This window comes from Coregonus lavaretus (assembly GCF_964263955.1).
Source record: "Coregonus lavaretus genome assembly, chromosome: 4".
Taxonomy (NCBI): Eukaryota; Metazoa; Chordata; class Actinopteri; order Salmoniformes; family Salmonidae; genus Coregonus; species Coregonus lavaretus.
In genome coordinates, this window is record NC_139991.1 from 74,919,957 (window position 1) to 74,943,919 (window position 23,963).

Sequence of the window (23,963 nt, forward strand, 5' to 3'; positions counted from 1 at the left end):
TGGGGTTAATAGAGATAACAGTAGCATGTCTCTCCAGCAGTGTGTATGATAGTGGGGTTAATAGAGATAACAGTAGCATGTCTCTCCAGCAGTGTGTATGATAGTGGGGTTAATAGAGATAACAGTAGCATGTCTCTCCAGCAGTGTGTATGATAGTGGGGTTAATAGAGATAACAGTAGCATGTCTACAGCAGTGTGTATGATAGTGGGGTTAATAGAGATAACAGTAGCATGTCTCTCCAGCAGTGTGTATGATAGTGGGGTTAATAGAGATAACAGTAGCATGTCTCTCCAGCAGTGTGTATGATAGTGGGGTTAATAGAGATAACAGTAGCATGTCTCTCCAGCAGTGTGTATGATAGTGGGGTTAATAGAGATAACAGTAGCATGTCTCTCCAGCAGTGTGTATGATAGTGGGGTTAATAGAGATAACAGTAGCATGTCTCTCCAGCAGTGTGTATGATAGTGGGGTTAATAGAGATAACAGTAGCATGTCTCTCCAGCAGTGTGTATGATAGTGGGGTTAATAGAGATAACAGTAGCATGTCTCTCCAGCAGTGTGTATGATAGTGGGGTTAATAGAGATAACAGTAGCATGTCTCTCCAGCAGTGTGTATGATAGTGGGGTTAATAGAGATAACAGTAGCATGTCTCTCCAGCAGTGTGTATGATAGTGGGGTTAATAGAGATAACAGTAGCATGTCTCCAGCAGTGTGTATGATAGTGGGGTTAATAGAGATAAATAGTAGCATGTCTCCAGCAGTGTGTATGATAGTGGGGTTAATAGAGATAACAGTAGCATGTCTCCAGCAGTGTGTATGATAGTGGGGTTAATAGAGATAACAGTAGCATGTCTCTCCAGCAGTGTGTATGATAGTGGGGTTAATAGAGATAACAGTAGCATGTCTCTCCAGCAGTGTGTATGATAGTGGGGTTAATAGAGATAACAGTAGCATGTCTCTCCAGCAGTGTGTATGATAGTGGGGTTAATAGAGATAACAGTAGCATGTCTCCAGCAGTGTGTATGATAGTGGGGTTAATAGAGATAACAGTAGCATGTCTCCAGCAGTGTGTATGATAGTGGGGTTAATAGAGATAACAGTAGCATGTCTCTCCAGCAGTGTGTATGATAGTGGGGTTAATAGAGATAACAGTAGCATGTCTCTCCAGCAGTGTGTATGATAGTGGGGTTAATAGAGATAACAGTAGCATGTCTACAGCAGTGTGTATGATAGTGGGGTTAATAGAGATAACAGTAGCATGTCTCTCCAGCAGTGTGTATGATAGTGGGGTTAATAGAGATAACAGTAGCATGTCTACAGCAGTGTGTATGATAGTGGGGTTAATAGAGATAACAGTAGCATGTCTCTCCAGCAGTGTGTATGATAGTGGGGTTAATAGAGATAACAGTAGCATGTCTCTCCAGCAGTGTGTATGATAGTGGGGTTAATAGAGATAACAGTAGCATGTCTCTCCAGCAGTGTGTATGATAGTGGGGTTAATAGAGATAACAGTAGCATGTCTCTCCAGCAGTGTGTATGATAGTGGGGTTAATAGAGATAACAGTAGCATGTCTACAGCAGTGTGTATGATAGTGGGGTTAATAGAGATAACAGTAGCATGTCTCTCCAGCAGTGTGTATGATAGTGGGGTTAATAGAGATAACAGTAGCATGTCTCCAGCAGTGTGTATGATAGTGGGGGTTAATAGAGATAACAGTAGCATGTCTCCAGCAGTGTGTATGATAGTGGGGTTAATAGAGATAACAGTAGCATGTCTCTCCAGCAGTGTGTATGATAGTGGGGTTAATAGAGATAACAGTAGCATGTCTCTCCAGCAGTGTGTATGATAGTGGGGTTAATAGAGATAACAGTAGCATGTCTACAGCAGTGTGTATGATAGTGGGGTTAATAGAGATAACAGTAGCATGTCTCTCCAGCAGTGTGTATGATAGTGGGGTTAATAGAGATAACAGTATTATGTCTCTCCAGCAGTGTGTATGATAGTGGGGTTAATAGAGATAACAGTAGCATGTCTCTCCAGCAGTGTGTATGATAGTGGGGTTAATAGAGATAACAGTAGCATGTCTCTCCAGCAGTGTGTATGATAGTGGGGTTAATAGAGATAACAGTAGCATGTGTTAGGGGTTAGACTCTAACCAAGTTGGCCTAGCTAGAAGTTGGCCTAAAGGCTAGTGGTTAGACTCTAACCAAGTTGGCCTAACTAGCAGTTGGCCTAAAGGCTAGTGGTTAGACTAAAACCAAGTTGGCCTAACTAGAAGTTGGCCTAAAGGCTAGTGGTTAGACTCTAACCAAGTTGGCCTAACTAGAAGTTGGCCTAAAGGCTAGTGGTTAGACTCTAACCAAGTTGGCCTAACTAGAAGTTGGCCTAAAGGCTAGTGGTTAGACTATAACCAAGTTGGCCTAACTAGAAGTTGGCATAAAGGCTATGGGTTCGACTCTAACCAAGTTGGCCTAACTAGAAGTTGGCCTAACTGCTAGGGGTTAGACTCTAACCAAGTTGGCCTAACTAGAAGTTGGCCTAACTGCTAGGGGTTAGACTCTAACCAAGTTGGCCTAACTAGAAGTTGGCATAAAGGCTATGGGTTCGACTCTAACCAAGTTGGCCTAACTAGAAGTTGGCCTCAAATCCCAAAGAGAAAAATGTGACTGTGCAGAGAAATGGAGAGATGGGAAAAGGTAAACTAGTCATTCAAAGGGTTAATTTAATTAAGTAACTTATGTAAGTTTAAATGCAGGGGGGCATGTGCGTAATGTGTGAAATCAAACCAATCAGACATAAAGGTGTATTTCAGTGAGAACGTGATGCTTTGAGAAATGTAGCACGTTCCGTGAATGCTCATGTACCAATGACATGAACGTGGCCTTGTGCACTGGGTCATAATCAGATTTAGCTGCTTCACTGTTTAGCATGGCATACATCGACACCTCTCTTTTCCACATCGTTTTGTGAAATGTATTTTTGGTGTTTTAGAGACATTTTAAACACAACCAGATTCTTTGGGGGTTTTGTGGAAACCAAATTTCCTCTCTCGTATGGATTTCCTCAGTTTGCCGTTACAAATCTAGTTGACACCAATCTTTATTTCATTTAGGATAACTGCGGCGGCGGTTAGGCTAGAATGCCTTAATAATGGCCCTCAAAGTATACTGTAGTCATATAAACCTTTTCTATTTTAATCCAACCCTTTCTGTCTTGATTTTAAATCTATATTTGTCCTCCTCAATCATTTGTAAGGTATTAAAGTGAAAGAACTATAATTCAGACCTAGAGTGCCAATCATTTTCTTCCGACTTGAAACCCACTTTACGTCTGTCTGTCTGTCTGTCTGTCTGTCTGTCTGTCTGTCTGTCTGTCTGTCTGTCTGTCTGTCTGTCTGTCTGTCTGTCTGTCTGTCTCTCTCTCTCTGTCTGTGATCTGTCTGTCTGTGATCTGTCAGTCTGTGATCTGTCTGTCAGTCTGTGATCTGTCTGTCAGTCTGTGATCTGTCTGTCAGTATGTGATCTGTCTGTCAGTATGTGATCTGTCTGTCTGTCTGTGATCTGTCTGTCTGTCTGTGATCTGTCTGTCAGTCTGTGATCTGTCTGTCATCTGTCTGTCTGTGATATGTCTGTCTGTGATCTGTCTGTGATCTGTCTGTCAGTCTGTGATCTGTGTTTGTCTGTCTCTCTCTAACTGCCTCTGATCATTCCTGCTACTCTTTACATCTGTCTACCTGTATATTTGTTATCTTAACTTGTCTCTGTGTGTGTGCGTGTGTGTGTGTGTGTGCGTACTTGCGTCTGTCTGTGTGTCTGTCTGTGTGTTCCAGACGTTGATGAATGTAGCAGCGGGGAGAACCTGTGCCAGAGGAACGCTGACTGTATCAACAGCCCTGGGAGCTACCGCTGTGAATGCTCAGAGGGCTTCAATCTCTCCCCCATAGGAGCCTGCATCGGTGAGACAACAGACTCCCCACACAGGCTGCGTCCCTCACGTACCCTATGCCCTGCATATGTGCACTGACCAGGGCTCATAGGGCTCTGGTCCAAAGTAGTGCACTATATAGGGAATAGGGTGCTATTTGGGATGTAAATGAAGTGATTCTCACCAGTCTGTCTTTGTCCTGGTGTGACCTATGAGACCAGCTGTAGGTCCAGATGCATTGTGGACAGGCAGCGACCGCTAACACCATATTTAACCCAATGTCTCCCCCCCATTGTGATCCTTGGCAGGCCCGGGGCCCTGCCTTGTAAGAGAGCACTAAGCTAATGCACCCTGTGGTCTCGACCCCTCTCTCTTTTCTTGTATTTCTCCTCCTACCGTTGGGAAGACCGCAACGAGTGTCTGGAGATCCACAGCCTGTGTAGCCATGGCGAGTGCGTGGACATCCAGGGGGGCTACGAGTGCCGGTGTCACCACGGCTTCAAGGCTACGCCCAACCGCAGGATGTGCATGGGTGAGAACTTCAGCGCTTTCTGGAAAACACTTCAGGCTCTCGCTTTCAACGGAGGCCAATGTAATCGATCCGAAATGGAGACCGTTCAAAATACCATTTTCACCTTCTGTTTTGGAATATTGTGGTTGTCCTGCCCTTAGATATTTTTTTGTTACTTAGATCATGTCTTTCCACTCCATTTGAGATAATTGTCTGAAATATTTTGTAGTTACAACATAATTTTTTCTGTCTGTCTCCAGATGTCGACGAGTGCGAGCGGTTGCCTTGTCGGAACGGGACCTGCAAGAACACGGTGGGCTCCTTCAACTGTCTGTGCCACACCGGGTTTGAGCTTTCACACCACAACGACTGCATGGGTGAGCACCACCTTCCCCTGGTTCATCTAAAGATGTCTTCCTACCAAGGAAGATTTTCCTGCCCCCGTTCTAGGCATGTTCTTTGAGGTTTTACATCCCAAAGAAATACTTTATGACAAATGCATTTGCAAAAATCTCTTTGGAATTAGAACTTGTATTCAAATAAAGTTTCAATGTGCCGGTGCTAACAAAAGGGCATCAACTTTGATTTTTTTGGAATATAACTTTTATTCACTCTTGTATTGATGTGCTGTTTTGTGTTGTGGTTGGCAGATATTGACGAGTGCCAGACATCCTTTGGCACGCTGTGCAGGAAAGGCCAGTGTATCAACAGTGTGGGCTCCTTCCAATGTCTGTGTGAGGAGGGCTACGAGCTAACCCCTGACGCCAAGAATTGTATGGGTAAGAACATGTTCTACTCTACTGTATGGATAAGAACTGTCCTACTTTACTGTATGGCTAATAACTGTCCTACTCTACTGTATGGATAAGAACTGTCCTACTTTACTGTATGGCTAATAACTGTCCTACTCTACTGTATGGATAAGAACTGTCCTACTCTACTGTATGGGTAAGAACTGTCCTACTCTACTGTATGGATAACAACTGTCCTACTCTACTGTATGGGTAAGAACTGTCCTACTCTACTGTATGGATAAGAACTGTCCTACTCTACTGTAATGGTAAGAGCTGTCCTACTCTACTGTATGGATAAGAACTGTCCTACTCTACTGGTAAGAGCTGTCCTACTCTACTGTATGGATAAGAACTGTCCTACTCTACTGTATGGATAAGAACTGTCCTACTTTACTGTATGGATAGGAACTGTCCTACTTTACTGTATGGATAAGAACTGTCCTACTTTACTGTATGGATAAGAACTGTCCTACTCTATTGTATGGGTAAGAACTGTCCTACTTTAGTGTATGGATAAGAACTGTCCCACTTTACTGTATGGATAAGAACTGTCCTACTCTATTGTATGGGTAAGAACTGTCCTACTTTAGTGTATGGATAAGAACTGTCCCACTTTACTGTATGGATAAGAACTGTCCTACTCTACTGTATGGATAAGAACTGTCCTACTTTAGTGTATGGATAAGAACTGTCCTACTTTACTGTATGGATAATAACTGTCCTACTCTACTGTATGGATAAGAACTGTCCTACTCTACTGTATGGATATGAACTGTCCTACTTTACTGTATGGATAAGAACGGTCCTACTCTACTGTATGGATAAGAACTGTCCTACTTAACTGTATGGATAAGAACTGTCCTACTCTACTGTAATGGTAAGAGCTGTCCTACTCTACTGTATGGATAAGAACTGTCCTACTCTTCTGGTAAGAGCTGTCCTACTCTACTGTATGGATAAGAACTGTCCTACTCTACTGTATGGATAAGAACTGTCCTACTTTACTGTATGGATAGGAACTGTCCTACTTTACTGTATGGATAAGAACTGTCCTACTTTACTGTATGGATAAGAACTGTCCTACTTTACTGTATGGATAGGAACTGTCCTACTCTATTGTATGGATAAGAACTGTCCTACTTTACTGTATGGATAAGAACTGTCCTACTGTACTGTATGGATAAGAACTGTCCTACTTTACTGTATGGATAAGAACTGTCCTACTCTATTGTATGGGTAAGAACTGTCCTACTTTAGTGTATGGATAAGAACTGTCCCACTTTACTGTATGGATAAGAACTGTCCTACTCTATTGTATGGGTAAGAACTGTACTACTTTAGTGTATGGATAAGAACTGTCCCACTTTACTGTATGGATAAGAACTGTCCTACTCTATTGTATGGGTAAGAACTGTCCTACTTTAGTGTATGGATAAGAACTGTTCCACTTTACTGTATGGATAAGAACTGTCCTACTTTATTGTATGGATAAGAACTGTCCTACTTTACTGTGTGGATAATAACTGTCCTACTCTACTGTATGGATAAGAACTGTCCTACTCTACTGTATGGATATGAACTGTCCTACTTTACTGTATGGATAAGAACTGTCCTACTCTACTGTATGGATAAGAACTGTCCTACTTAACTGTATGGATAAGAACTGTCCTACTTAACTGTATGGATAATAACTGTCCTACTTAACTGTATGGATAATAACTGTCCTACTTAACTGTATGGATAAGAACTGTCCTACTCTACTGTATGGATAAGAACTGTCCTACTTAACTCTATGGATAAGAACTGTCCTACTCTACTGTGTGGATAAGAACGGTCCTACTTAACTCTATGGATAAGAACTGTCCTACTCTACTGTATGGATAATAACCTACTCTACTGTATGGATAAGAACTGTCCTACTCTACTGTATGGATAAGAACTGTCCTACTCTACTGTATGGATAAGAACTGTCCTACTCTACTGTATGGATAAGAACTGTCCTACTCTACTGTATGTCGTTCACAGTTGTAGCATAGGCTACTTTAACATGATGGGTACTCAGCTTCATAACAGCTTCGTAACATATTTCTAATGTAATAAATATTATTAGAACTATTATTAGGATGATATATCTATTTTGGTAACACTTAACAATAAGGTCACCTTTACAAGTGGTTTATAAGGTGTTATTTTAAAGTGTTACTGCTGTTTCTTTATGCTCATACCATTAACCAAAGGTCAAGGTATGCCAGATAAAACATTTTCAAAACATTTCAGTACTAAAGTTGTCGTATTTTAACCCAGTGTTTCACGTGTTACCCTACTAATTATCCTCCAACGCTTTCCTCAATTTCTCCAGATGTGAACGAGTGTGTGATCTTCCCCAGGACATGCACTCCCGGAACTTGCCAGAACCTGGACGGCACCTTCCGTTGTCTCTGTCCCCAGGGCTACATCGTCCAGAATGAGCAGTGTATAGGTGAGGCTTCGTCTAACCCTGGCTACATCACCATGCTACATAGTTGTTGGAAAGAAATGTGTTTGACCAAATACAATGCTATTTCTCTGTAAACAAATTAACAACAGACTTTCATCATGCTTATATAGAAGGGCACTCAACATGTACTGCACTGACACAAATGACTGATGATTGGTTGAAAGAAATTGATAATAAGAAGATTGTGGGAGCTGTTCTGTTATAATTCAGTGCAGCCTTTAATATTATTGACCGTAAAAAAAAAAAAACGTATGTGTTATGGCTTTTCAACCTCTGCCGTATCGTGGATTCAGAGCTATCTACAGTGAGGGAAAAAATACTTATTTCCCTCATTAAAATGCAAATCATTTTATAACATTTTTGACATGTGTTTTTCTGGATTTTTTTGTTGTTATTCTGTCTCTCACTGTTCAAATAAACCTACCATTAAAATTATAGACTGATCATTTCTTTGTCAGTGGGCAAACGTACAAAATCAGCAGGGGATCAAATCGTTTTTTCCCTCACTGTATCTAATAGAACTCAGAGGGTTTTCTTTAATGGAAGCTTCTTTAATGTCAAACATTTAAAGTGTGGTGTACCACAGGGCAGCTCTCTAGGCCCTCTACTACCCCTCACAGCTCCGTAGGCAAGCACCATGGTCTTGTAGCATGCCACCAGGGGTCTTTTCACAGTTCCCAGGTCGAGAACAAATTCAAGGAAACATACAGTATTATACAGAGCCATGAGTGCATGGAACTCCCTTCCATCTTATATAGCGCAAGTGAACAGCAAACCTGGTTTTTAAAAAACTAATAGAGCAACACACACACACACACACTACATGTTAATGTTTTGTACACACACACACTACATGTTAATGTAAATTGTAAAGTATATTGTCTGTAATGTCTTTTTCGTTATGTGTTGGACCCCAGTAAGACTATCTGTCGCTAACGGGGATCCTAATAAACGTAAACAGTCTAGAGCGACCAGCGTATAGGTGAGGATCCGCTCCCTCCGTTCCCTCCGCTAGGCCCCGGGGAGCCTGTACTGTACCATCAGGAAGTCAAAACATGAAGAGGAATCATGCTTGAAGAAACCATTTTTGTCGAGAGGTCCAACGTTCCATGCAACACCTGCCACTCTTTGACTGCAGGAGACGGGTTTTAGCGAACATTTGTGCGTAATTGTATGCGAGTGTAGTCCCACTCTGTCCATTCGTAAGACATAGTAGACTGTGGTGTACCATATTACTTTCACACCACATACTGGGTTCCCCAATTTGGCCACGACAATGACGTATCACTCCTCTCCCCAGCACCCTCTGCTTCAGTTGATGGTTCCCTGGGTTCAGTGCTAGAGCCTTCTAAATACCTCTCTCTTCACTCTCCACACTCTGCGTGGGCCAGACCTGGGTTCAAGATACTATTTAAAATCTGTCAAATACTTTGAATGTGCCAGGTGACACTTTGCTTATTGAAAGTCCAATATCTAGAAAACTGTTGATATACAAAACATTTTGGGACTTTATCAACAGTGTACAAATGAGTAAAATAGGAAAAGATAGTTTGCCTTTAAGTACAGCTGAAGTATTTGACATTTTTTTCCAATAGTATTTGAACCCAGGTCTGGTGTGTTCTGTGAAGACTATCCACACAGAGCCATCCATTTTGTAACAGTAATGACAGTTCGGCCCTTTTTTCCTCTGCAGATGTCAACGAGTGTGAAGAAGACCCTAACATCTGCCTGTTTGGCTCCTGCTTCAACAACCTGGGCAGTTTCCAGTGTGTGTGCAGGCCTGGCTTCGTGCTGTCTGAGAACGGTCGCAGGTGTTACGGTATGTAGGGGCCAACCAGAATGGTGTCAAAACAGCGCTGAGAGTTTGGCGTATGAGGATAGTTAGACAACAAAAGGTTTTGTAAGGAAGGTTTGTTGAGTCATATTGTTTGTGGATGTTGGCACTGCTACAGCACTCATTTCCAACATTTTACTTTCCAACAATATTGTGGTATTGTCACAGTATACCACGGCTTTCAGCCAATCAAAGTACTGCACAATGTTTTTTCAACCCTGCTTTGTTTGTTTTGTTGCGTTGTTGGTGGAAAGCCCAATAAACACAGTGGAAGATTTGTATGTTGTTGTGGGCCAGTTTTTAGCCTCTGACCAGCCTCTCTCTGTCTGTCTCTTGTTGCTCTCTCTCTCTGTCTGTCTCTCTTCATCTCTCTAGACACCAGAGAGAGTTACTGCTTCACCCGCTTTGAGAACGGCAAGTGCTCGGTGCCTCAGGCCTTCAACACCAGCAAGGCCAAGTGTTGCTGCAGCACCATGCCCAAGGAGGGCTGGGGAGACCCCTGTGAACTTTGCCCCAAGAAGCAGGATGGTAGGAGTCCACACACACACACACACACACACACACACACACACACACACACACACACACACACACACACAAAACCATATTTAGCAGCTTGGGTTTGACAAAAACAGCATTCTATTTTGGATTGAGACCCATCCCTACTCCCTGAACTGTGTCTTGATCCACTGGGCACAAACTGGTTGAATCAATGTTGTTTCCACGTCATTTAAATAAATAAAAAATATGTGATGAATTTGAATCAACTTGGAAAACTAATTGGATTTGCAAAGGTCATCAAGGCAAAGGAATTTCGTGAATTTGTCTTTTTTTCACCCACATTTGATCCCAAATCCAATGATTTCACGCTGTTGATTTCACGTTGAATTCACATTAGTTGACAACTCATTCAAATGTAAATAAAAATTAGACGTTGAACTGACGTCTGTGCGCACCCTTACAGAAAAACAACATGATTTCACGTGGGAAATCACATGATTTCACAATTTGTACACATGCAGTTTTATGTTATCACATGTTGCTCTTTACATGTTGTCACATGTTATCACATTAACTTCACATAAGATCACATGAAAAAACATGAAAACATGTGTTTTTGGAACACTTCACATGTGATCATGTGAAATTCATGTGGTTATTCCATAAGAGCAGTGGGGATTGAATAGAGTCCATAGTCAGACTCAATTCAGAATGATTGAGTTAGAAATATTAATATTGTTATTATTTTTCTCCATCAGTGGCGTTCCAGCACCTGTGTCCCTTCGGCCATGGCATAATCACTGGGATTGGAGACACACGCATAGGTAACTCACCCACATTAAGATCTGTGAGGTACAGTGTGAAAAGTTACTGTGATTTATGTTTTGAGAGAGAATGATATCGCTTTAAAGGTTTTGTTTTATGTTGAACCTTTGACGAGGTGACATGAAACAGCATGAATGTGATTGGATAGAACTATGATTTCAACTATAACCACAATGAATAGGATTGATGAATAATGTTGGGATGGATAATACTCTTAACATTGCACTTCTTTGGGAATCTCCAGACCTGAATGAGTGTGTGGAGAACCCAGGCATCTGTCACAACGGCCACTGTATCAACACAGACGGCTCCTTCCGCTGCGAGTGTCCCATGGGCTACACCCTCAACTACACTGGAGTACACTGCATTGGTAAGGCCCAATCCTATACAATACAGCTATTCTATAATAATGAACTGCCTGTAGAGTTAACAGGAAACCTGTTACACAGTCAACTATACTGGGGTACACTGTATCGGTGAAACACAATCCTATTTTTATTTTTTTTATATATTCAAGTTTTATAACAACTCACATAGCAGTCAATACAAACTGAAATCCATGAGCATTTAGACAATTAAAAAAAGACATGTTAGAACCAGATCTCTTTAGTTTCCCTTTCATTGTATTTTATTAACGTTAGGAGAGGAGCAGAAGGCGCTAAACCAATGTGAGACGAGGTGCCGCCCCAAAATAATACGAGCATTAGGAAGAAAAAGGTGCAACTTTATTCACGTTACACATTGGCAGCTAAGAGCTGAATTCCAGTCTAACCTACAGTGCATACTGCATTTACATTTTTACATTTACGTCATTTAGCAGACGCTCTTATCCAGAGCGACTTACAGTTAGTGAGTGCATACATTTTGTTGTTTTTTTGGGGGGGGGGTTTCATACTGGCCCCCCGTGGGAAACGAACCCACATCCCTGCCGGCCAAACCCTCCCCTACCTTGGACGACGCTGGACCAATTGTGCACCGCCCATGGGTCTCCCGGTCGCGGCCGGCTGCGACAGAGCCTGGACTCGAACCAGGATCTCTAGTGGCACAGCTAGCACTGCGATGGAGTGCCTTAGACTAAATACACTGAACAAAAATATAAACGCAAACATGTAAAGTGTTGGTCCCATGTTTCATGAACCGAAATAAAAGATCCCAGAAATGTTCCATTCGCACACATTTGTTTACATCCCTGTTAGTGAGCATTGCCTCCTATCACAAGCACAGACCACGTGTAACCACGCCAGCCCAGGACCTCCTCAGCTGGCTTCTTCACCTGTGGGATTGTGTGAGACCAGCCACCTGGACAGCTGATGAAACTGTGAGTTTGCGCAACCGTCTCGGGGAAGCTCATCTGCGTGCTCGTCGTCCTCACCAGGGTCTGGATCGGACTGCAGTTCGGCGTCGTAACCGACTTCAGTGGGCGTATGCTCACCTTCGATGGCCACTGGCATGCTGGAGAAGCGTGCTCTTCACGGATGAATCCCGGTTTCAACTGTACTGGGCAGATGGCAAACAGAATGTATGTTTGCTGATGTCAACATTGTGAACAGAGTGCCCCGTAGTGTCAGTGGGGTTATGGCATGGGCAGGTATAAGCTACGGACAACGAACACAATTGCATTTTATCTATGGCAATTTGAATGCGCAGAGATACCGTGACGAGATCCTGAGGACCATTGTCGTGCCATTCCTCCGCCGCCATCACCTCATGTTTCACCATGATAATGCACAGCCCCATGTCGCAAAGATCTGTACACAATTCCTGGAAGCAGAAAATGTCCCATGTACCAGACTGTTTTTTTATCCACGCCCCTACTTTTTTTTCAAGGTATCTGTGACCAACAGATGCATATCTGTATTCCCAGTCATGTGAAATCCGTAGATTAAGGTCTAATGAATTTATTTCAATTGACTGATTTCTTATATGAACTGTAACATAGTAAAATCTTTGAAATTGTTGCATGTTTCGTTTATATTTTTGTTCAGTGTAAAAACTGTGTAAAATCCAAAAGAACCATTTCAGATTCCAGTCCAGGTTGCCGTACGCAGGCTCTACCAGGTCGGTGCTCATATAGGACAGGCTCTACCAGGTCGCTGCTCATATAGGACAGGCTCTACCAGGTGGTTACTCATATAGGACAGGCTCTACCAGGTCGCTGCTCATATAGGACAGGCTCTACCAGGTGGTGCTCATATAGGACAGGCTCTACCAGGTGGTTGCTCATATAGGACAGGCTCTACCAGGTGGTGCTCATATAGGACAGGCTCTACCAGGTCGGTGCTCATATAGGACAGGCTCTACCAGGTCGCTGCTCATATAGGACAGGCTCTACCAGGTGGTGCTCATATAGGACAGGCTCTACCAGGTGGTTGATCATATAGGACAGGCTCTACCAGGTCGCTGCTCATATAGGACAGGCTCTACCAGGTCGCTGCTCATATAGGACAGGCTCTACCAGGTGGTGCTCATATAGGACAGGCTCTACCAGGTCGCTGCTCATATAGGACAGGCTCTATCAGGTGGTTGCTCATATAGGACAGGCTCTACAGGCTCTACCAGGTCGCTGCTCATATAGGACAGGCTCTACCAGGTCGCTGCTCATATAGGACAGGCTCTACCAGGTGGTTGATCATATAGGACAGGCTCTACCAGGTGGTGCTCATATAGGACAGGCTCTACCAGGTCGGTGCTCATATAGGACAGGCTCTACCAGGTGGTTGCTCATATAGGACAGGCTCTACCAGGTCGCTGCTCATATAGGACAGGCTCTACCAGGTGGTTGCTCATATAGGACAGGCTCTACCAGGTGGTGCTCATATAGGACAGGCTCTACCAGGTGGCTGCTCATATAGGACAAGCTCTACCAGGTGGTTACTCATATAGGACAGGCTCTACCAGGTGGTTGCTCATATAGGACAGGCTCTACCAGGTCGCTGCTCATATAGGACCGGCTCTACCAGGTGGTTGCTCATATAGGACAGGCTCTACCAGGTGGTGCTCATATAGGACAGGTTCTACCAGGTGGTTGCTCATATAGGACAGGCTCTACCAGGTCGGTGCTCATATAGGACAGGCTCTACCAGGTCGCTGCTCATATAGGACAGGCTCTACCAGGTCGGTGCTCATATAGGACAGGCTCTACCAGGTCGCTGCTCATATAGGACAGGCTCTACCAGGTGGTGCTCATATAGGACCGGCTCTACCAGGTGGTTGCTCATATAGGACAGGCTGTACCAGGTGGTTGCTCATATAGGACAGGCTCTACCAGGTGGTTACTCATATAGGACCGGCTCTACCAGGTGGTTACTCATATAGGACTTGCTCTACCAGGTGGTGCTCATATAGGACCGGCTCTACCAGGTGGTTACTCATATAGGACAGGCTCTACCAGGTGGTGCTCATATAGGACAGGCTCTACCAGGTGGTTACTCATATAGGACAGGTTCTACCAGGTGGTTACTCATATAGGACAGGCTCTACCAGGTGGTTGCTCATATAGGACAGGCTCTACCAGGTGGTTGCTCATATAGGACAGGCTCTACCAGGTGGTTACTCATATAGGACAGGCTCTACCAGGTCGCTGCTCATATAGGACAGGCTCTACCAGGTCGCTGCTCATATAGGACAGGCTCTACCAGGTGGTGCTCATATAGGACAGGCTCTACCAGGTGGTTACTCATATAGGACAGGCTCTACCAGGTCGGTGCTCATATAGGACAGGCTCTTCCAGGTCGCTGCTCATATAGGACAGGCTCTACCAGGTCGCTGCTCATATAGGACAGGCTCTACCAGGTGGTTACTCATATAGGACAGGCTCTACCAGGTGGTTGCTCATATAGGACAGGCTCTACCAGGTGGTGCTCATATAGGACAGGCTCTACCAGGTGGCTGCTCATATAGGACAAGCTCTACCAGGTGGTTACTCATATAGGACAGGCTCTACCAGGTGGTTGCTCATATAGGACAGGCTCTACCAGGTCGCTGCTCATATAGGACCGGCTCTACCAGGTGGTTGCTCATATAGGACAGGCTCTACCAGGTGGTGCTCATATAGGACAGGTTCTACCAGGTGGTTGCTCATATAGGACAGGCTCTACCAGGTCGGTGCTCATATAGGACAGGCTCTACCAGGTCGCTGCTCATATAGGACAGGCTCTACCAGGTCGGTGCTCATATAGGACAGGCTCTACCAGGTCGCTGCTCATATAGGACAGGCTCTACCAGGTGGTGCTCATATAGGACCGGCTCTACCAGGTGGTTGCTCATATAGGACAGGCTGTACCAGGTGGTTGCTCATATAGGACAGGCTCTACCAGGTGGTTACTCATATAGGACCGGCTCTACCAGGTGGTTACTCATATAGGACTTGCTCTACCAGGTGGTGCTCATATAGGACCGGCTCTACCAGGTGGTTACTCATATAGGACAGGCTCTACCAGGTGGTGCTCATATAGGACAGGCTCTACCAGGTGGTTACTCATATAGGACAGGTTCTACCAGGTGGTTACTCATATAGGACAGGCTCTACCAGGTGGTTGCTCATATAGGACAGGCTCTACCAGGTGGTTGCTCATATAGGACAGGCTCTACCAGGTGGTTACTCATATAGGACAGGCTCTACCAGGTCGCTGCTCATATAGGACAGGCTCTACCAGGTCGCTGCTCATATAGGACAGGCTCTACCAGGTGGTGCTCATATAGGACAGGCTCTACCAGGTGGTTACTCATATAGGACAGGCTCTACCAGGTCGGTGCTCATATAGGACAGGCTCTTCCAGGTCGCTGCTCATATAGGACAGGCTCTACCAGGTCGCTGCTCATATAGGACAGGCTCTACCAGGTGGTTACTCATATAGGACAGGCTCTACCAGGTGGTTGCTCATATAGGACAGGCTCTACCAGGTCGCTGCTCATATAGGACAGGCTCTACCAGGTGGTTACTCATATAGGACAGGCTCTACCAGGTGGTTGCTCATATAGGACAGGCTCTACCAGGTCGGTGCTCATATAGGACAGGCTCTACCAGGTCGCTGCTCATATAGGACAGGCTCTACCAGGTGGTTGCTCATATAGGACAGGTTCTACCAGGTGGTTACTCATATAGGACAGGTTCTACCAGGTGGTTGCTCATATATGAGCTATACAGAGGAAACACTCTACTACACCAGAATACACTGTATACTCTAACGCCAGTAAACCATGCCATACCTCTTTACCTACTGTACTGTGCCATCTCATAGTATCTATACTGAAGAATACGTATGGAGTTGACCAAACAATAAGGTTCATACATCTAAATAACATACGGCCGGGTTCCCAGACACAGATTAAGCCTAGTCTTGGACTAGAAAGCATGTTCAATGGAGAATCTCCATAACATTAAACTGTGTCTGGAAAACCGGCCCATAAAGTACAATAAATGTTGATTTTCTGTGCAATACTGTGATCTGGAAATTCTACTGTCTTTGAAAATGCTGTAGTGTTATACTTGACTAGTCCAGTTAAAGTTTGGTTAATTGTCCAACCTTGGTGTCCTGACCAGATATTGACGAGTGTTCGGTGGGGAACCTATGTGGGAACGGGACGTGCTCTAACGTGATTGGAGGGTTCGAGTGTAACTGTGAGGAGGGCTTTGAGCCAGGCCCCATGATGACCTGTGAAGGTGGGTGGAAGTGGAATCCTACTGGAAATGTGGTGGAGTTGCATTTATTATTATTAATATTGTGTTGCAGTCATTGTCATTTAAACACAATAAAAAATAAAGGTATATATACTTCTATTTTCCAAGCTTTAGTTAATTGAAAATCTATTAAAATCATGATCTTAACACATAAGCAAAATGTGTTAAATGGCAAATGGAACATATTAATCTTGTGTGAAATGTTCAGAAGGAAAGTTAGACCATATGGATATAAATATATGAAGATACGAAAAGTGTTTTGCTGGATGTATTGAAGGCATGATGCCAATTTAAATGCAGATATTTTGAAATGAGACTAATTCTTTGCCTGAAGGTTGTGTTTTGTGTGTGTGTGTGTGTGGTGTGTGTGTCTATGCCGGCGTGCGTACGTATGTGTGAGAGTGAGATGGGTATATGGATTTTGACTGCTAGTGTTGTCCTCTGTCTGTCTACGTCACTTTCTTTGGGTCAGACGTAAACGAGTGTGCTACCAGCCCCCTGCTGTGTGCATTCCGCTGCATCAACACCTTCGGAGGCTACGAGTGCATGTGTCCCGACGGCTACACTCTGAGAGACAACCAGAGGATGTGCCAGGGTGAGACACACACATCACTGAATTACTACTCTTTTACGCAATTGACCCTAAAGGGATAGTTCAACCAAATTACGAGTCATGCTAACTCCCAAAACACACACACACACACACACTTTCACTCTTTCATACTGTTCACACATGCTGCTGCTACTCTGTTTATTATCTATCCTGATTGACTAGTCACTTTACTCCTACCTTCATGTACAGTTGAAGTCGGAAGTTTACATACACTTTGGTTGGAGTCATTAAAACTTGTTTTTCAACCACTCCACACATTTCTTGTTAACAAACTATAGTTTTGGCAAGTCGGTTAGGACATCTACTTTGTGCATGAAACAAGTCATTTTTCCAAAAATTGTTTACAGACAGATTATTTCACTTATAATTCACTGTATCACAATTCCAGTGGGTCAGAAGTTTACATACACTAAGTTGACTGTGCTTTAAACAGCTTGGAAAATTCCAGAAAATGATGTCATGGCTTTAGAAGCATCTGATAGGCTAATTGACATAATTTGAGTCAATTGGATGTGTACCTGTGGATGTATTTCAAGGCCTACCTTCAAACTCAGTGCCTCTTTGCTTGACATCATGGGAAAATCAAAAGAAATCAGCCAAGACCTCAGAAAAAAAATTGTATGCTGATGAAACAAGAGTATAGAACTGTTTGGCCATAATGACCATCGTTATGTTTGGAGGAAAAAGGGGGTCGCTTGCAAGTCGAACGACACCATCCCAACCGTGAAGCACGGGGGTGGCAGCGTCATGCTGTGGGGGTGCTTTGCTGCAGGAGGGACTGGTGCACTTCACAAATAGATGGCATCATGAGGAAGGAAAATTATGTGGATATATTGAAGCAACATCTCAAGACATCAGTCAGGAATTTAAAGCTTGGTCGCAAATGGGTCTTCCAAATGGACAATGACCCCAAGCATACTTCCAAAGTTGTGGCAATATGGCTTAAGGACAACAAAGTCAAGGTATTGGAGTGGCCATAACAAAGCCCTGACCTCAATCCTATAGAACATTTGTGGGCAGAACTGAAAAAGCGTGTGCGAGCAAGGAAGCCTGCAAACCTGACTCAGTTATACCAGCTCTGTCAGGAGGAATGGGCCAACTTATTGTGGGAAGCTTGTGGAAGGCTACCCGAAACGTTTGACCCAAGTTAAACAATTTAAAGGCAATGCTACCAAATACTAATTGAGTGTATGTAAACTTCTGACCCACTGGGAATGTGTTGAAAGAAATAAAAGCTGAAATAAATAATTATCTCTACTATTATTCTGACATTTCACATTCTTAAAATAAAGTGGTGATCCTAATTGACCTAAGACATCATTTTTACTAGGATTAAATGTCAGGAATTGTGAAAAACGGAGTTTAAATGTATTTGGCTAAGGTGTATGTAAACTTCCGACTTCAACTGTACATATTACCTCAATTTCCTCAACTACCTCGTACCCCTGCACATTGACTCGTAACGGTACTCCTTGTATATAGTCTTGTTATTGTTATTTTATTGTGTTACTATTTCCTTTTTAATTTGTTGCAACTTTTTTTTTTTTTTTTTATCACTGCGTTGTTGGGAAAGGGCTCATAAGTAAGCAAGTCTACACCTGTTGTATTCAATGCATGTGAAAATGTTTATTTTATTTGTTCTAGGCGCTAATGCTAAGCTAATACTAAGCAGCCTGCTGTGATTCTTTACAGTGCCTTCAGAAAGTATTCACACCCCTTGACTTTTTCCACATTTTGTTGTTGTTACAAAGTGGGATTAAAATTGATTCAATTAAAAAAAAATTGTCAACAATCTACACAAAATACTCTATAATGTAAGTGGAAGAGCCTGGTTCCTCTCTAGGTTCCTTCCTTGGTTCCTGCCTTTCTAGGGAGTTTTTCCTAGCCCCCGTGCTTCTACATCTGCATTGCTTGCTGTTTGGGGTTTTAGGCTGGGTTTCTGTATATGCACTTTGTGACATCTGATGATGTAAAAAGGGCTTTATAAAATCAATTTGATTGATTGATTGGTTGATTGAAGAAAAATTTGAACATTTGTCAAATAAAATATGAATAATAAAACGGTAATATATTTTGATTAGATAAGTATTCAACCCCCTGAGTCAACACATGTTAGAATCACCTTTGGCAGCGATTACACCTGTGAGTCTTTCCGGGTAAGTCTCTAAGAGCTTTGCAAGTCTTAAATATCCCCATCAGCGCTGCCGGAAATTAGCACTTTGGATCCTGTTTTTAAGGACACACCTCGCCCATATTTCCACCCCGCCCATGTGAGCGCAAGCGAGCTGATATAAGACAGATAAATAAATAAAAAATGCCAGCAGCAGCATGTTTTACATATAGCAAACTAACGTGCGCTTGACACTAGCGCCACCTTTAACGTCAGCCGAAAATAGAGCCCATGGGGTGTGAATACTTTCTGAAGGCACTGTATAACAAGAGGTACGTTTGTAATTTGGATGAACTAACCCCTCATTTATGTCTACAGACGAGGCTTAGAGATCGCTCATACTCACTAAAGAACATATTTCTTTCTTTCAAAATCCTGTGCTACCATTTCCTCGGTCTCTCTCAGATCTGGATGAGTGTTACGAGGGGCTCCACGACTGTGAGTCCAGAGGCATGACCTGCAAGAACCTCATTGGCACCTTCGTGTGTGTGTGCCCGCCGGGGATGGTGCGGCGCCTGGACAACGAAGTGTGCGAGGGTGAGGAAAGAGTCTACATCGATAGAACTGTTCAATAGTGATCCCACTGGGCACAGACGTCAGTTCAACGATTAGTTTTGATTTACATTTGGTTGAGTTTTCAACTAACGTGAATTAAATGTGAAATCAATGTCATTGGATTTAGGTTCAAAGTTAAAATATGAAATGCCCTTACGTTGATTCTTTTTTTGCAAATCCAATCAGTTTCCCACGTTGATTCAACACCCATCACATAGATTTTTGGGGTTGAAATAATGTGGAAACAATGTTGATTCAACCAGTTTTTTGCCCAGTGGGATGTGAGATTGCATATTATTTGGAGAGATGCAAGTTTGATTTTAAACATATGTCGCCCCTCCTTCTACTGCATGTTGAACCTTCTGTTTCTGTTTCTCTCTCTACCCCTTCATCTTTTAATCTATCCCTCCATCACATTCTCCCCACTCTTCTGTCCCTCCCTCTGTCTCTCTCTCTCCCTCCCTCTCTCTCTCTCTCTTTCTCTCTTTAGATGAGAATGAATGTCGTAGCAAGCCGGGGATCTGTGAGAATGGTCGTTGCATCAACACTATAGGCAGCTACATGTGTGAATGTGGAGGCGGCTATGAGTCTGACTCTACACGGACACAGTGTCTCGGTAAGAATCATACACACTCCTCCGAAACACACTTCTACTCTGTGTGTGTGTGTGTGTGTGTGTGTGTGTGTGTGTGTGTGTGTGTGTGTGTGTGTGTGTGTGTTTGACAGTCAGTGTTAGGAATATCTGTACAGTATATGTCTAAAATTAGCTAGAAGTCGTTTAATCTCGATTCTCGTTAGTGATACAACAGCTTTTTCTGGAAGTTTGGACACACCTACTCATTCAAGGGTTTTTCTTTATTTTTACTATTTTCTACATTGTAGAATAATAGTGAAGACATCAAAACTATGAAATAACACATACGGAATCATGTAGTAACTCAAAAAGTGTTAAACAAATCAAAATATATTTTATATTTGAGATTCTTCAAATAGCCACCCTTTGCCTTGATGACAGCTTTGCACACTCTTGGCATTCTCTCAACCAGCTTCATGAGGTAGTCACCTGGAATGCATTTCAATTAACAGGTGTGCCTTCTTAAAAGTACATTTGTGGAATTTCTTTCCTTCTTAATGCGTTTGAGCCAATCAGTTGTGTTGTGACAAGGTAGGGTTGGTATACAGAAGATAGCCCTATTTGGTAAAAGACCAAGTCCATATTATGGCAAGAACAGCTCAAATAAGCAAAGAGAAACGACAGTCCATCATTACTTTAAGACATGAAGGTCAGTCAATTTGGAAAATGTCAAGTTTCTTCAAGTGCAGTCGCAAAAACCATCAAGCGCTATGATGAAACTGGCTCTCATGAGGACCACCACAGGAATGGTAGACCCAGTGTTACCTCTGCTGCAGAGGATAAGTTCATTAGAGTTACCAGCCTCAGAAATTGCAGCCCAAATAAATGCTTCACAGAGTTGAAGTAACAGACACATCTCAACATCAACTGTTCAGAGGACACTCACGTACGGGAGTTGCAGCGATGGGACAAGACTTTAACTACCAATTGGATATCACGAAATTGGGGAGAAAAAATAGAAAATAAATAAAAAACTAAACAAACAATTAAATCCCACTTAAAAATCTTTTGTTTTGCCCATTCACCCTCTGAATGGCACAATCCATGTTTTAATTGTCTCAAGGCTTAAAAATCCTTCTTTAACCTGTCACCTCCCCTTCATCTACACTCATTCAATGGATTTAACAAGTGACATCAATAAGATATCATAACTTTCACCTGATTTCACCTGGTCAGTCTACGTCATGGAAAGAGCAGGTGTTCTTAATGTTTTGTACGGTCAGTGTATAGACACATACCAGTCTGTCTGTTCTGCCCCTCTCTCTAGACTACAGGGAGGGCTTCTGCTTTACCGAGGTGCTCATGACTATGTGCCAGATGTCTTCCAGCAGCCGGACCCCCACCACCAAGTCCCAGTGCTGCTGTGATGGGGGCCGCGGCTGGGGCAACCAGTGTGAGCTCTGTCCCCTGTCTGACACGGCAGGCTACAAGAAGCTCTGCCCTCACGGCACGGGATACGCCACCGACGGCATGGGTGAGAGATCTAAGGGTTAGGGAGTTACAGAGCGTGAGAAAGGTTCAACTGTGGAAGTGCCTGTAAGGAGAAGTGCCTTGATGATAAGGCTTGAGTTACAAGTTAAATATACAGTGTATGGCTATAGGTCAGGTGGTCGGAAGTTTCTTCTAGGCTTTTTAAGGAATTCCAAATAGGCCGCTAGTCCCTAGCCCCCTAGTAGATCTGAAATTATTGGATAGGTGTAAGCGATATGGCAAAATGCCCAACCCAGCCATTCAGAAGGCAAGATGTAGCAATTACCGCATATAAGTCCTAGGAATGACCCAGTGAAAGGAATGTCCGGAATTTCACCTAGCCCTAGGCAGGAAGTCAGGACGAGTGCTTCAGTGTTATTTTATACATTCTCCAAGAGTGTCCACTGAAGGTCAACTTGTAATTCATACTAGTTGTTTCTCTCAGGTTGTCCACTAGAATGCAGTTTGCTTTTAAGGTTACAAGAGGAACCTAGCAAACCTAACACACCCTTGAATTGAATCAAGATTAGCAATCTGAACAAGGAATCTTACATGGACACGGAACAAGCCAATTAAATTGACCCTATATTATGTTATTGTCAAAAACAATATCTGTTTGGGCTTCCTTCCAGTCAATTTGCAGTGTACAAATTATTATAATTATGTTTCGGCCCCTTAACCATCCACTCAGAAAAAATCACCCTGTGGCTGAATCTAACTGTCGACCCCTGCTATAGACTATATATTTCTTATTCAGCTGAATGCTGAATGGCCCCGTCTTCTCTGAATGGCCCCATCTTCTCTGAATGGGCTCATCTTCTCTGAATGGCCCCATCTTCTCTGAATGGGCCCATCTTCTCTGAATGGGCCCATCTTCTCTGAATGGGCCCGTCTTCTCTGAAAGGTCCTGTCTTCTGTCTTTTGTCCTACAGATATAGACGAGTGTAAGGTCATCCCTGACACGTGTAAGAATGGACGCTGCATCAACACCATGGGATCCTACCGCTGCCACTGCAAGCTGGGCTACACTGCCACCATCACTGGAACAGCCTGCGTGGGTAAGACACAGTCCACCGCTACACTTCTGGTGCTCAGAACAGTATTGTGATGCTACACGGAGTCTGTTTTAAAACCTGCTGAGTGGTTGTGATTGAAGGCCATTGGGAATGCAACCAACGCTATGATTGTTTGGATACACGAAAAATGCATCGTTCCCTCCTTGCTTCTTTGAAGTTGTCACTAATTTGACCATTTCCCCTTCACCTATCGGATCATAAATACATTATTACAACAAGGCGCTCAATACCCCCCCCACTGTTGATCTTCTGTGTTCTCTTCCCCTGTCAGATCTGGATGAGTGTGTCATGTCCCCCAAGCCGTGTAATTTCATCTGTAAGAACACTGAGGGGAGTTACACTTGCTCCTGTCCCCGTGGTTACGTGCTCCAAGAGGACGGCAGGACCTGCAAAGGTATAAAGGAAACTACAACCCCCATGAGGCAAACCAACAGGCATGTTTTAGGCCAATGGATGTCTACTGGATTTCTACATTGTATAGGGATACATAGCGGTATTATAGCCTGGTCCTGGATCTGAGTGTGCTGTCCTGCAAACTTCTAGGGTCATTGTTACGTCATGACTCGGGTCTCCCGAGTGGCGCAGTGGTCTAAGGCACTGCATCGCAGTGCTAGCTGTGCCACTAGAGATCCTGGTTCGAATCCAGGCTCTGTCGCAGCCGGCCGCGATCGGGAGACACATGGGGCGGCGCACAATTGGCCCAGCGTCGTCCAGGGTAGGGGAGGGAATTATTTAAAAAATAAAAAATTAAATAATAATGTATGCACTAACTGTAAGTCGCTCTGGATAAGAGCGTCTGCTAAATGACTAAAATGTCAAATGTAAAATGACACAACAGATCTGGTACCAGGTTAGAGGTTTTACAGCTCAAACCCA

The 23,963-nt window shown here is 43.5% G+C and overlaps 1 protein-coding gene across 1 annotated transcript in view; it reads left to right on the forward strand.

The window, feature by feature from the left end:
- The window catches only part of fbn2a (fibrillin 2a), a gene marked incomplete at both ends in the record, with an annotated part of 247,780 nt that overhangs the window by 205,565 nt on the left and 18,252 nt on the right, over window positions 1-23,963 (forward strand). Inside the window, 16 exons of the mRNA XM_084159776.1 lie at window positions 3,833-3,958; window positions 4,334-4,459; window positions 4,699-4,815; window positions 5,089-5,217; window positions 7,592-7,711; window positions 9,423-9,548; window positions 9,939-10,091; window positions 10,823-10,888; window positions 11,134-11,259; window positions 16,432-16,551; window positions 17,042-17,164; window positions 19,758-19,889; window positions 20,398-20,523; window positions 21,809-22,015; window positions 22,944-23,069; window positions 23,359-23,481. Coding sequence (XP_084015902.1) covers window positions 3,833-3,958; window positions 4,334-4,459; window positions 4,699-4,815; window positions 5,089-5,217; window positions 7,592-7,711; window positions 9,423-9,548; window positions 9,939-10,091; window positions 10,823-10,888; window positions 11,134-11,259; window positions 16,432-16,551; window positions 17,042-17,164; window positions 19,758-19,889; window positions 20,398-20,523; window positions 21,809-22,015; window positions 22,944-23,069; window positions 23,359-23,481 — 2,046 coding nt within the window. The remainder of the gene's footprint in view (window positions 1-3,832; window positions 3,959-4,333; window positions 4,460-4,698; window positions 4,816-5,088; window positions 5,218-7,591; window positions 7,712-9,422; window positions 9,549-9,938; window positions 10,092-10,822; window positions 10,889-11,133; window positions 11,260-16,431; window positions 16,552-17,041; window positions 17,165-19,757; window positions 19,890-20,397; window positions 20,524-21,808; window positions 22,016-22,943; window positions 23,070-23,358; window positions 23,482-23,963) is intronic.